Here is a 13,564-nt window from a genome sequence, read left to right on the forward strand (position 1 = left end):
TTAATTATAAGTCAAGGGAGGGTTGTTTTGCACACAAAATTAAAAGAAACACTTATAGCATTGTCACTTTAATGTACTTTAATATTTATAAAAGTATCCATCTCAAATTTGCCAGAATTTTGGAAAGTTCTATGACCAGTCTGTGCACAGTAAAATTTGTGTAAGGCACAAATTACACATTTTTTTAAATTATTCCATTATTGATTAATTTGATATGGTGTAACTCATCAGGCCTAATAAAATTACTTTGAAAGAGCCTTCCCTTGAGGCAAGCAATTCTGAGTCTAGTCAACATAACCAACTAAAACTATGAAAGGTCAAATTGCCTTGAAAATGGTCAGTTGACTCTATGAGGCCTACAGTTTGTTTCTAAAGCTTAAAAATATCAAGTTAAAAACTTCACAGGAATGTGACAAACACTCTGAATTTTACAAATACATTAACAAAACATGTTCCAAATAAATACTGTGCTTTCATTGAGAAAGATTTGCAAGACCGTACAATAAGGTCAATTCTGCAGCCCCCCATTAGAGAAGTGAGTTTCCCAGAACAATGCATTTGGAAATGTTTTGCTAAAATAATAACATGGAAGAAAGAATTGGGTGGCAGAGACCCAATGGGAAGTACTTTAATGTACAACCAAGAGTGGCTTATCCCTAAAAGCAAGATCCTCACTCCCCTGAAATTGGTGAAACAATTCTCTGGATAATACATCTGCATATTCTTGAAGCTCCTCCAAGAGGCCCCAGATTTCTGTGAATGCTCTGGAGAACAGGGAGAATAACAAGAGGGTAGCTGACAAAGCTTTCTTATGAAGTTAAGGAATTTTTGCCTGATATAACAGATTTGACTCTTAATCATTTCTGATATTGTCCTTACATCATTTTTTCCACTTCAAGGAAACATGCTTAATGGATGCTCGGTCTGAAGCTTGTGAAGTGAGACCTGATTAACTCACCTGTAGGTGCTGCCCAACTATCTCCCAGTGTACTATTTCTGTCAAGATGTGTGGATACACCTACCAATGTGCGCCCCACCAATGTCCTTCCCAATTTGTGCCAGCAAGGTGTCAGTACAGCACACCTAAGAGATGGTTCTTGGCAGACACACCTGCACTAGCCAGGTGGGACACAAGGCATCTTTCAGTGACCATTGACAACCTCTCTTTTGGCTCCTTGACTTCTGAAATGAGCCCTACAACAGTCTTCATTGGAGCCCTCAACACCATAATCTAACAAAAGCCACTGAGGTTAGGTTTCACAGGTGGGTGTAAGAATACATCCAGTCCTTCCTACAGGGATGTGGCAGGTGCTGGACTAGAGGACACACAGGACTATTATTTAATCAGTAAACTGTTGCACATTCATAATCACTATCATTTCATACTGTTTTTTTAGGGAATTTGCTTTAGAATAATATAGTTACTACATTTAACGAGCATTCTTGATTTTTTCTACAAACAGCATCCTAAGTCTTCATGCAACAAACAGATGTAACATGGAAGAAGAATCAGAGCCCACAGAACTAAAACTACTTCACTTTGTATTGTTACCTATGGTTGGCAGAACTGTTCTGCTTTCAGTGTAAGGAACACAGTATGCATACTATAAAATAGTTTGTATTCAAAGGCATTTTCCCCTGTGAACTTCTTCCCGTCTGAAGAATACTGTCCGCTTTGTGTTCCTGGCTGAGCTAATTCATATTATTGCTATCTGATATTTCAAAAAGAGTGTCTCATCTGTGGTTAAGAAGAGCAAAAACTCCTCTCACGCTGCAATGCAAGGACTATCCTTTCTTGGCAGTCACAGACCTGCCTTTCAAATAAGCAAAGAAGCCATTTTACTGGGATGCTTTCCAGAAAAGCGAGGTTGTGCTGTACCCCATAGCTAAGGGGCAGGTTGCCAGCCTGTTCCTATAAGGGGCTGTCTCTTTAACTGGCTTAAAAAATGTCATTGGCTTTTCCCTGATTCCACTAACAGCTTCCATTTCCACCACCAAGATTAAAAGGAAAACAGGAGAGTAGGATGGAAAGAGTCTCTCTGGCTCTCAGTTAACATCACCACAAACTTGAAGGCAACTTGTTCCAGACTCCTTCCCGGCATCTTAGCGAAAGGACTGACAACCAAGAGTGCTTTATCCCTAAAAGCAAGGTCCTGCAATTGGTGAAACAATCCACTGAATAACACACCTGCATATTCTTGTAGTCCCTCCAAGAGGCCCCAGATTACCCTGAATGCCTTAAGCCTCCCGTGGTGTAATGCTAACTACACAAAACATCCCTCACACGTCGTACACAACATATTTTTAAACCTTGATGATTTACAGTACAATCAAAGACGCTGTGAACTCAAAAGACAGCAAAAACTTAAAATTAAAATTCCCAACGTCAGCAATGTGAACAGTCCGCAGAGTGTCTGGCTGGGACTCTCAAGTGGGGCCGAGTGCTCTGGTCCCAGAAACCAATTGGCAGCTGTCCCAGTCGTTGCCATGGCCACGTTGTGTGTTAGAGCAACGCATTGACCCGCCATCCCGAGAGCCAATCAGTAACAGGCTGAGACGTTGCCATGGCAGACAGTGTATTCAGGCCGCCCACGCGCCCTAGTGTGGAGACCGGGCTCTAACCCGGGCGCGCGAGGGTCCAAGCACGCACGTGCCTCCAGACACCTGCGGAGCCTGGATTTTCTAAGCGCCTGGCATGAACCGCAAGAAGCTGCAGAAGTTGACAGACACCTTAACTAAAAATTGCAAGCACTGTAAGTAAAATTCAAGTGCCGGGCGGGGCTCCTGGATCAGGTCTCATGCGCTCTTCTGTGCTGCCCTTGGGCATATTCCCTGCATCCAGAACCTGAATGCCAGTGGAGCACCCTCTACTCCCACCCACTAAAGAAATGTTTGGAAGGGAATCCCCAAGCCCCACCCTGTGTCCCTCGGGTGTTAGCACCTTGCGGCTGGCACCCACAACTGCTCAGAATCTTTAGGATCAGTAATCAGGTATCCAGGCATCCAGTACTACACTCCCACGATTAATTTTATTTGTTTTCCAACCTTCTTATTTATTTAGTTACTTTTTATTGTACTTTTCTTTTTAATCAAGGTAATGGTGGTTTGTGACACTGTATATGATTTAGAGATAGAAATACACACATTTTCAAATGCATGTTACCACACCACACCCACCAGGAGTCCTTCAAAATAGTGCTCCTTCTGTACTTTCAATTCCTCTCTCCCCATCCCCTTTTTGGTGGTCTCAATTTTACAGTCAGATTTCTAGCGTAATGATTTCTAAGGCTTTGATTAGTATTAGTTGTTCCTTTATTTTATATCTTTATATTCCAGCCACTTTTTGACTTATTTCACTCAGTATAATTCCCTCCAATTCCACCCATGTTGTCAAATGGCAAGAGTTCATCATTGTTATAGCTGAGTAGTTTTCCATTCTGTATATGTACCACATTTCTTTATCTTTCTGTACTTGGGCACTTACATTGTTTCTATAAAGTGGTTATTTTAAATAGTGTTGCAAGGAGCATAGGAGTGCATATATCTCTTCAAATTATTATTTCTGCATTCCTGGAGTACTTAGGAGTGTAGTTGCTAAATAGTATGTTAGAGTTGTTTTTAACATTTGAGGAAACCTCTATACTGTCTCCCATAGGGGCTGGGCAAGTCTACTTTCCAAACAACAGTGTGTGAGGGTTCCTATTACTCCACACCCTTGAAACGTGCTTCTGTTTTGTTTTGTTTTTGCTGATGTTGTTGCTTTGACTCTGGGTCATTCTCAAAGGTGTTAAGTGGTATCTATCCTTCTTACTTTTTCATTAACTTACATTATAGAAATATGACATGTTTATCCACAAGACTCATGTGGTTTTGACTTCAAACGCAGGTGTGTATACTACGCACACTAGATTCAAGAACAATAATATAACCAACTAATACCCACTTGCTAGCTCTTTTTAGAGTAAATAAACTGGCAAGTCCTAAGATCTGGAAATTTACCAAGATATCCATAAGGCTAGATATTTATCAGTGGCTGAATAGCCATAGCAATTGAAGCACCACAGATGCTTATATCTCAGAGCAAGGAGATGTGTATGGAAGGCAAGGAGCTTTGCAAAGCTAAACTCATGGTAAAGAATCTGTTACCCACTCTAGGCTTATGTTTTCCTGTTGTTGGTGTGGTTGCAAGACAAAAGAGACTCTACAGGAATAAGATGAGCCCCGTTAAAGATTTCTGCTGCAATTGCATATTTTAAAAGAAGGTCCTAGAATTTCTGAAGTAACTTTAGTGTTATATTTGAATAGAAAAACAGAATTGTACCTGGGCAATATAGCTATGGAGTATGGTCTACATGAGGAAGACATTCACACGAGTAAGCTTATAAATTGTGCTCTGACCACTTGAGAAAAAATGGATAACATACTAATCCAGAGAACATCCCCATTGTGCAAAAAAGGAAGAAGAAAATATATTTTATGTGGTTCTATGTCTTCTGATTGCTCCTCGTATCTAAGCTGATGAGTGGTTCCGTAAGTAAAAGTTATGGTGTTTTAAGTATTTTAAATTTGTTAGAATCTAAAAGGCATCCTGTGATTTAAGGTTTTATTGTGGTTATAATCATATTGCCATCATATTTTTGTTTCATTGTTTTTCTTCCATTCTTGGGTAAAGATCAGATCTTCTTAAAACGTGCAGTAAATATTTTGAATAATTCTCATTACATTAGTACTTATAACAATAATTGCTACATACAGTGCTGAATTTGATTTAGTCCCTGTTCAGTAACTTTGCAATGTATTGCAAACAAATTCTGTGAACAGTCAAAACATGGCAAAAAACAGTCAACCCTTTTTTGTTTTGTCTTGATATAAAAAATTAAGTGAGCCTTAGAATCCTTGATGATTACTAATTAAAGTCTATAGAAATAGTTAACAAATCATGGACATTTTAAAAATTTTCACTTTCTTTAAACAGAGGACCTCTCCTTTAAAGTCAGATTTCTTTTAGTTGCCAGATGATATATCCTACCAGGATGAAATGGCTAAAATTTACAGAATCAGAGAAGAAAGAATCTTAAGTGATCAACAGTTAATCCACCATTTACAGATATGACACACAAAACACACTTAGACAAATTCAAAAAGATGAAAATCCATTCCTGAATTTCCCTTAATTTAATTTAGTATTATATTCTAGAGTTTAAGAGACATTTCACTAAGAACAGTTTTCTAATGGTTAGTCTTTGGTCCTTCAGGTAATGAATTAATACCCTTTAATTTTTATTTCAACTGAGATGAAAAATACCTAATTAACATCCCTTTTCATACACATGAACAGTGTGCATCATTCTTCATGCAGACTTTCTTCCCCAACCACTAACCGCTCTTTTTAGTTTTAGAACTTTTTTTTTGCTGTTAAGTATACATAACATGAAACTTACCATTTTACCCAACTTAAGTATAACTCAGTGGCATTGAGTGTAGTCACGTTGTTTCCCAACCATCATCGCCATTCACCTCCAGAATTTTTTCTTCTTTCCCAACTGAAACTCTATTTATTTATTTTTTTTAAAAAGATTTATTTATTTATTTATACAAGCACTGGGTACAGTCAGAAGTGCGGGAGGGTGAGAGGATTCACCAAAGCCAGAGCGGGGAGCAGAGCAGGCAGAAGGATCGAAGCACACTGCTGAGGGGAGCAGCGGTTGGCAGGAGAGGTCTACGCGCCATGCGGGACCCTCCTCCAGTGGCCAGGGAGCAACCCGGGTTCGAACGGGCGCTGCAGAGGATGCAGGCAGCTTCGCAACCCAGCGCTCAACCGCTGCGCCACAAAGGGAGGCCCGTGAAGCTCTATTTATTTTACCATAACTTCCATTTCCCCCTCTCCCCAGCCCTTGGCAACCACATTTCACATTCCATCTCTATGAATTTCATCACTCTAGCTACATCATATAAGTGAAATCATACAATATTTGTCTTATTTTGTCTTGCCTATTTCATTCAGTATAATGTCTTCCAAGTTCATCCATGGTATAACATGTATCAAAATCTCCTTCCTTGTTAAGGCTAAATGATATTTCTTTGTTTGTATATACCACATTTTGCTTATCCATTCACCCATGGATGGACAAATCAGTTGCTTTTCATCTTTTGGTAATTGTTAATGATGTTGCTATGAACACTGGTATACAAGTATATTAGTTCCTGCTTTCCATCATTTGGATTATATTTACAGAAATGAAATTACTAGATAACATAATGCTTCTATATTAACTCCTTTGAGGAACCGACATGTCATTTTCTATAGCAGTTATCAACTTTTTAGAATTATAGCCATTATATTCTATTCTACTATTTTATTGATTTTTCTAAATTACTTATTTTTCCAAAGTTTATTTTTAATTGTGGTACTTAAAATCAGAGGTCACATTCAAGCCTGTCAAGACTTGTAGGATTTGTGGTCACTGCATACTTATTTTCTGTCCTCTTTTATATGCACACAGGTTTTGACCTTCTTTGCAAAAATATTGAACTTAATTTTAATTTGTTTTGAAATAAAATATTCTCCATCGTCCACATATACTTCATATTGAAATGCACTTTTATGTTCCTAATGACAGGCAATAGTACTGTTCACTTACATACCTTAAATGGGGATTAGAACACAAGCAGTTAATTCAGTATGAATATACACCAACCTTCATGCAGTTATGTATTTGGGCAAGGACACGTGTGTGTATACATTTTTTAAAATGAAAATTCCTTTCTCTAAATTACCACATCTTCCACTAGAACTGCAGTGGGTGCTAGAATATGTTTAAGCACTTCTTTATTGGAAAATAAATGTTCTGCTTTTTAGAAGATGACTTTTAAATTTCTGAAGACTAGTGTGAAATGAAAATTTTTGCTGGGTTTTCGGGAGCCTACTGTCTATTTCCAGGAAAAGTTAAGATGTAAATATCAAGAATGCCTAAAATAAAAATACCAGAGGGAGGTTAGCATTCTTAAGCATTACCCTGCTTAACTTTGAACCACATTTCTATTGCCTTGTAAAGTTTAGGATCTAAACCCACAATCATTATTTGGATAACTTGGCTAATACTATTTTTCCCTAATGTGATTAAATGTACATTTCTCTCATATTCACCTTGTTTGGAGGAAAGACTACTTATTTTAATGGAGGGCATTTTCTAGCACTTTAGGGGGCATTTTCTACTAACTTTAATGTCATGAAATTCAAAGCAGTTTAGTCATTTTTCGATAACTATGTAATTGATGGCTTTGGTGTTGTTAATCTATAACTCATTAATGGCAATTTCTGTCAGATACTGAACATTAAAATGCATTTTGCTTTATCAATTTTATTCTTTGACAGTTAATAAATTTGAAGTGAAATGTCTTATCAATCTTTTTTATGACTTGGTGGGAGATGTAACAGAGCGACCAGGTGTCGTCATTGGACTAGATCGTAATGCATTTAGAAACATCCTGCACACAACATTTGGAATGACAGATGACATGATTTTGGACAGAGGTAAGAAATCACAAGATCCAAACTGGCCAAATATAAGCATAACTAAAAAAAAAAAAGTTTGGAGTTTGGACATACTTGGTAGGAAGCTTAATGTTCTACATTTCCATTTCACTCATACATAAATTGTGTTTTTATCTTTGTGTATCTAAGAAGAGGACAAATAAGTTGGAATGATTAGATTTCACTTTATATCAGAAACTCATACATATATAATATATATTTCTACTTAGTAAAATTATAAATGGAATAGTTTTATATATACTTTTCAATGAAATAACATTGGTTAACAACTCTGTATATGTCCCAAAGGTGAATGAACAATCCTTTTCAGATATGTTACAATACCTCACACACAATCAAGGCACCAGTATTTTTCCACCATAGTCCATGGTGTTCGCTCCTCACTTTACTCTCCACCTTAATAGAATAGTTTATTTTTTTTATTTTTTTAATTAAGGTGACATTGGTTTATAGCAATGTGTCTAATTTGTAGGATCATTCCCTCCAAATGCATGTGCCACAACACATCTACCACTAATGCACCCATAACCCTCCATTAAAGTCCATCATGCCCCTTCTTCACTATGCCCTTCTCTCTCCCACTTCTGTATTGTAGCTTCAATTCTACAGTCAGATTTATAGTGTTGGTTATTGGCTTGTTTAATCTGAACCTGTGTTTTGTTCCTCTATATTCCACATGTAAGAGAAACCAGTCACTATTTGCCTTTCTCCTTGTGACTTGTTTCACTTACCACTGTCCCCTCCAGTTCTGTCCATGTTATCAAATAGCAAGAGTTCATATTTTTTAAAACCTGTATTCCATTGTGTATATATGCCACATCTTCCTAATCCACTCTTCTGTATTTGGACACTTAGGTTGTCTTAGGCAATTAGCCATAACTTGGCTATTGTAAATAGTGCTACAATGAACATCAGAGTATATATATCCCTTTATATTAGCATTTTTATATTCTTTGAATAAATATAAAGGAGTAGAATTGCTGGAAATTATGGTAAATCTATTTTTAAAATTTTGAGAAATCTGCATACTGTTTTCCATAGACACTGCATGTGTCTATTTAATGTTATACTATCTTAGTTTCCTCCTTTGTCGATTGAGAATGTTGGACCATAGGATCCTGAATTTTAAAAATGAGTAGATTCATTACTGAGAAAAAAATTGCAGCACAAGTATTATGTTGTACTTCTCTCTCATCTTAGTATTCCGAGGTTTTGATAAAGACAACGATGGTTGCGTAAGTGTGTCAGAGTGGATTTATGGATTATCATTGTTTCTTCGAGGAACTTTGGAAGAGAAAATGAAATGTAAGATTTCAGGTTATCCTACTGGTTTGTATATTATGATTACTCTATCTAAAGTATCTAAATCGGTGACCTCCAACCCAGTCAATATAGAAGGTTTGCTTGTTTGTTGATTTGAATCCCCAGTAGTCCCTTTTATGGAGTAAATACAAGTTAATGATAGGGTTGAAAAATAATAAAAAATAAAATCAAAAGGTTCTGAGGATAATTCATGCTAAGCAAGACTGTAAAGACATACACAACACATGTTCATTATGTGTGTATTCATTTATATATTAAAGAGCTTACACATTTCCTTACATAAATTTTGGCCATAGAATGAAAGAATATTGATTCAATGTTCTGATTCTTAGCAAATTCTTAATTAAATCTGATGACCTATTAAGGATCATATGTCAATCAGTTTTCCAAGAGGATCAGAATGAAAATGTTCAAGTTGTTGTTCCTTGGCATGTTTTTCTATGGCTAAGTGGTCTTGAAAACCTTATCAGAGTGCAGAATTTCCTTAGTGATTGTATCATATTCATAATTTGCTATTTTTATAGATTGTTTTGAAGTTTTTGATTTGAATGGTGATGGATTTATTTCAAAAGAGGAAATGTTCCATATGTTGAAGAATAGCCTTCTCAAACAACCTTCTGAAGAAGATCCTGATGAAGGAATTAAAGATTTGGTGGAAATAACACTTAAGAAAATGGTAAATATGGATAATGAAATTGAAATTGAAGGCCATATATGGGATAGAAAAAGAATTCAAATTATATAATTACATAAGTACCAGTTTTCTGCTTGGTGAAATAAAATACTTGGATTCTGCTCTTTCATTATAATAATAAAAGTTCTTTTCAATTTTAATGTTCAGTAACTTATTTTACTAAGATCTGCTAACATTTGACCTTGAAAACCAGGATATATTTGCAATAAATATTTTACAGGTTGACTGACAAATGTTTTGTCACCTTCCCCCCCCCCAGGACTATGACCATGATGGGAAGTTGTCTTTTGCAGACTATGAACAAGCTGTAAGAGAAGAAACTCTGTTACTAGAAGCTTTTGGACCATGTCTACCTGATCCAAAGGTAATTATATTATTTTCACTGAATAGTCTCAAAATATAATGTAGGTCCAATAACCTTTAATTTGTGAGTAATGGATCAGATGAATCACATTAACCCACAATGAATAACTTCTCAATAGAGAGAACCCTCTGAAAGAGAAGCTGCTCATTCATTTCATTTTGCTATTATAACCCAGTACTATTACTTCTCATTCATTCATTCATGTAAAAAACAACTACTAAGGCTTAATAGATGCCAGAAACACAAATGAAAATCTCAATGATTGCACTCAAAGACTAATATTTTCCTGGGGGGGGGAACAACATGAAAATAATTACACAACAGTGTGATAACTATTATTATAATAGTAATTACTTATATAATGCTTCATCTATACCAGGCAATGTGTATACACTGTGCCCCATATCACCTCCTTTAATCTCCCTCACATCCTGTGAAGTAGTTACTATTTTCCCTATATCATTTTACCAAGAATACCAATAAGAATACTGGCTCAGAGAGTTCAGGCAATTTATTCAAGTTCATTCACTAAGTATGTGATGCTAGATAGAATTCCTAGAGATTTGAATGGAATGAGGCAGTTGAAACCAGCTGAAAGAAATAATATGTGGGGTCTCCCCGGTGGTGCAGCGGGTTGAACACAGCTCTGTGAAGCTGTCCACAGCCTCTGCAGCACAGGTTCGATTCCTGGTCAACCAGGGAGATACTCACATGGTGCAGTAGACCTCTCCTGTCTCACCCACTGCTCCCCTCAGCAGTGTTTTTGGTCCGTCTGCCTGTTCTGCTTCCCACTCTGTCTCTGGTGAATCCTTTCACCCTCCCACGCCTCTGGCTTGTACCCCAGTTCTTGTATAAAAATAAATAAATTAAAAAAAGAAATAATATGTGAATGATTAGTGGGACATGGAAGGTTTACCTGGCTTTCTAAAGACAGTCAGATCAAAATGGAGATGAATAATCCAAGCAAAGGTTATTACATATGAATGAGAGTTTAACAAGAGATATAAATGAAACTACCTTAGAAGAGTATTTGGTCTGATATGAGACTGACACTGAAAATATAGAAGGACTGACTACTGTGAGACTTAGAGCTTGGATTTTGTCTTGAAGGTCATGAGGATTCAATGAAAGATTTTAAGAAGGTGGTTACCATTTAAATAACCCCCACTGCAATCTTTGTTTTTTGTTTTTTTTTTAAGATTTATTTTTATTTATTTATTCATACAAGAACTGGGGTCAAGACCAGAGGTGCAGTGGAGTGGGGGTGAGAGGATTCCCCAGAGACAGAATTGGGAGCAGAACAGGTGGATCTACTGAAATACACTCCTGAGGGGAGCACCAGGGGAGACAGGAGCTGTCTGCTGCACCATATGGGTTGGCTCCCTGGCCAGGGATCAAACTCAGGCCACAGAGGCTGGCTATAACTTGATAGCACTGAGACTTTAACCTCTCAGGGAGGCACAAAATATCTGTTTCTTGAGCTCCCTACCCAGCATTTTCAGTTTATAATCTCTTGATTTTTACCCCAAAACTTGCCCCTTCCCTAGTCTCCCCATCTCAATAAATGACACCTCCATATTTTCAGTTCAGACAAAAAATAGGATTCATTCCTAATGTCTTTCACATAGCACTACTAGATACTCCTTCAAAATATATCCTTGTATATAAATTCTTCTCCACATCTCTGTTGGTGACCAACCTAAAGACTCTATCAACTGGCACCTGGCTTAGATCATTAGTTCTTGCTTCTCTTGATTATTCTTCACAAAATCCCATGTATTTAAAATCTTAAATGTCTTTCCCTTGCTTGGCACCCCCCAGTGAGTTCTGAAATCTGCATTTTCTCTCTCCAGCCACATTTCTTATCATTCATTCTTTCTTGCCACTGGAACTACACTAGCTGCCTTGCTATTCTTCCCTAGTTTCTTTTGCATTTACTATGGCCTCTCTCCAGAATGGTTTTCCTCTAGATCTTCACATGCCTTAGACTCCCATCTCTACTCAAATGCCATTGACTACTTTAACTACCTCTCCTCCATCATCAACCCTTGTTCCTTTTTTCTTCATAATTCTAGTATAATGTAGAATATATTTATTCATGCACTTATTGACTATCTCCACATGCAGATATAAATTTCCTGAGAGCAAGGACTCAGTCTTTTTTCTACCATATTTTCCCAAATACTGTATGTAACGCATGGTACATGCTACTAAATTTTGAGTGGATACATGAATGGATCTCAAAAGTGCCTGATGGAGAGTTCTGTATCTGTCTTCTTCCCTTTGCCTGAGGAATTACTTCATCTTATATCTTTATCTCTACCTTAAATCATTAATCTCATCCCCCACTACTAAAACTTCCATTCAGAATTTAAATGGAACTAAACTTATCCAGAGAAACAAAAGAGGATAGGAAGAAAGAAAGTAGGAGGAGGGAAGGAGAGGGGGATGAAAGAGAAAGGGAAGAAGGAAGAAAGAAAAAAGATGAAGAAGGCGAGTGGCAAAGATGAATATGTGAAAAGGATGGGGAAGGCAGGGGGCAAAGGAGGGATGGTGGAGGAGAAATAAAGAAACAAAATGAGATAATTTAATTGCAAACTACTTATATTACCTTTACAGTGGTTCTTTTCCACAACCAAGTGTCTGAAAAAGTTGTCCATGTGTGTGACCTACACTAGTAACACTTTTTCCTGTCCACTCCCCAGACTGCTCTTGCCAAGCTCACTCTACCACCTTATTAATTAATCTGAGTTGTTCAGGTTTTGGGTCCTTGTTTTACTGCACCAAATCTCTTCCAGCTTCTCTGATCTTTGAGATGCCTCTGCTCCTCATCCAAGCATGGTTATGGCCTAACTACTTCCCCAGTGTCTACCTCATGCTCACCTTTTTGGTGCCCTCATTGTAATTAACTAAATTATTCAGTCTCTGGTTGATTTCTCCCTCTTAGAATGGAAATTCCTGGAGAAATGGTCATATAGTCTTGTTAATCTTTGTGGCCTCAGGCCTAGCTTTGTGTTTGGAATATGATCAGCACCATTGCTATCCATGAGTGAAAAAAAATTGTGTTACAAGTTTTGTTCTACCTTCTTTGGAGATCTGTACTAATTTGAACACTTTTGTTTTACAGAACCAGATGAAATTTGAAGCCCAAGTATTCAAAGACCCAAATGAATTCAATGACATGTGAATACCTAAATGTCTGTGTTTTCTCAAACAAGTAGGAATGGAGGCTCATGTGTATTGTTTTCTTACTAAGCTCAGAAAGATGTTTAAATTTGGGGATAGGAGATAGGTCACTTACCTATGCCATTCAAGTTTGGTGAAAACTCAAGTAAAATAGATGAAAGACAGGAAGTTCCCTATTGGATATTGTTGAGTTTGGCAAAACAAGTAAACATTTCTAGAGAAAATTACCACATATCTGTTGAAGCCCATAACTGTTGTAAAGCTTTTGTATTAATGAAATGAGTAGAGAGATTATACAGTCATGAATTAACTAGTAAGGCAAATGTTCCTCATGTCCTAAAGATGTTGGGTATACATTTAAAAATCATTTAAACTTTTCAATTTCCTTTGTAGCAGTAAGTAGTTGAGAGACCATCAAAAGCATGATAATTCTGGCACTTAG

At 37.1% G+C, this 13,564-nt stretch overlaps 1 protein-coding gene across 2 annotated transcripts; it reads left to right on the plus strand.

Moving 5' to 3' along the window:
- Nucleotides 1-2,695: 2,695 nt before the first annotated feature.
- CLXN (calaxin) lies at nt 2,696-13,123 on the plus strand (the record flags this gene model as incomplete). 2 transcript variants are annotated; one of them, XM_084229172.1, is made up of 6 exons in its annotated part: nt 2,696-2,753; nt 7,376-7,534; nt 8,756-8,860; nt 9,403-9,554; nt 9,832-9,936; nt 13,064-13,123. In XM_084229172.1, the coding sequence occupies 6 exons, from the start codon at nt 2,696-2,698 to the stop codon at nt 13,121-13,123; spliced, it is 639 nt and encodes a 212-aa protein (XP_084085298.1). The 2 variants fall into 2 exon arrangements, with proteins under 2 accessions (XP_084085298.1, XP_084085299.1); XM_084229173.1 differs by lacking the exon at nt 7,376-7,534.
- Nucleotides 13,124-13,564: the final 441 nt, after the last annotated feature.

This window comes from Talpa europaea (assembly GCF_964194135.1).
Source record: "Talpa europaea genome assembly, chromosome: 3".
NCBI classification, from domain to species: Eukaryota; Metazoa; Chordata; class Mammalia; order Eulipotyphla; family Talpidae; genus Talpa; species Talpa europaea.